The 924-nt window shown below is 72.5% G+C and overlaps 1 protein-coding gene across 1 annotated transcript in view; it reads left to right on the top strand.

Annotated features, from left to right (window-relative positions):
* Nucleotides 1–924, top strand: part of H696_05695 (hypothetical protein) — a gene marked incomplete at both ends in the record, with an annotated part of 7,935 nt that overhangs the window by 4,164 nt on the left and 2,847 nt on the right. Inside the window, one exon of the mRNA XM_009499511.1 lies at nt 35–804. Within this exon, the coding sequence (XP_009497786.1) occupies nt 35–804 (770 nt within the window). The remainder of the gene's footprint in view (nt 1–34; nt 805–924) is intronic.

Genomic DNA, 924 nt, shown 5'->3' on the forward strand with positions numbered 1-924 from the left:
GCCCATCTCGCCGGTGCACCTGGCCGGGCTGCAGCGCGACGCCGGGCCCCACCGGCCGGCGCCGCACCCCGGCGCGGACGTCGGCGCCGCCACCCAGCTGGGCATGGTGGCCAGCGCGGCGGCCACCCTGGCGCAGATCAACTCCAACCTGGCCCGCGTGATGCCACACATGGCCGGCGTTGTGGTGGCCCCGGCCGACCTGGCCACCCCCCTGCCGGTGAAGGCCGCCCTCACCGTGACCCTCTATGCCAATGGCCTCCACGAGGAGTCGCCCAGGCTCTCCAGGCACCCGGTGGCGATGTATGACGTGCCGCTGCCGTACCCGGCCCAGGAGCTGGCCTTCACCCCGGGCCCGGTCCACGGCCAGTACCACTCGGCGGTGCACTCCCTCCGGCGGACCACCACCGGCGAGCATTTGGTCATCCTGCCCTTCTGGACGACCGCGCACTGGAGCGCCCATGAAGAAACCCAATTCATCATGCTGACCCTGCCCAGCGTGACGCCGCGCCTGAGCGCGCCGCACCGGGCCCATCGCCCCGGCGAGGCCGCGGCCCTGGCCCTGCCGGCGGCCACGGCCCTGTACCCGGCGCTGGCCGGCACCCCCGGCGACCGGCCGGCCGTCTTCTTCTTCACCAACAAGTGGCAGAGGCCGGAATTCCTCTTCCTCCAGCCCCCGGGCGATGATGTGCCCCTGCACCAGGCCCTCTACTACCAGCAGTCCTTCGACACCGAGCAGATGGTGGCCCTGGTCCGGGCCGATGGCCAGCCGGCCGGCATCGTCATGCAGCCATACGGCTGCCTGGGGTACCAGTCGCTCAGGGATTTCGACATCGCCGCCGGCAGGAAGACCTTCGTGGCGCCGGCCGGCCTCACGGCCCCGGCCTTCATGGCGGACAACCACTCCGGCCGCCAGGACTCCGGCTG

The sequence above is a fragment of the Fonticula alba genome, assembly GCF_000388065.1.
Source record: "Fonticula alba strain ATCC 38817 unplaced genomic scaffold supercont2.13, whole genome shotgun sequence".
Classification (NCBI taxonomy): Eukaryota; order Rotosphaerida; family Fonticulaceae; genus Fonticula; species Fonticula alba.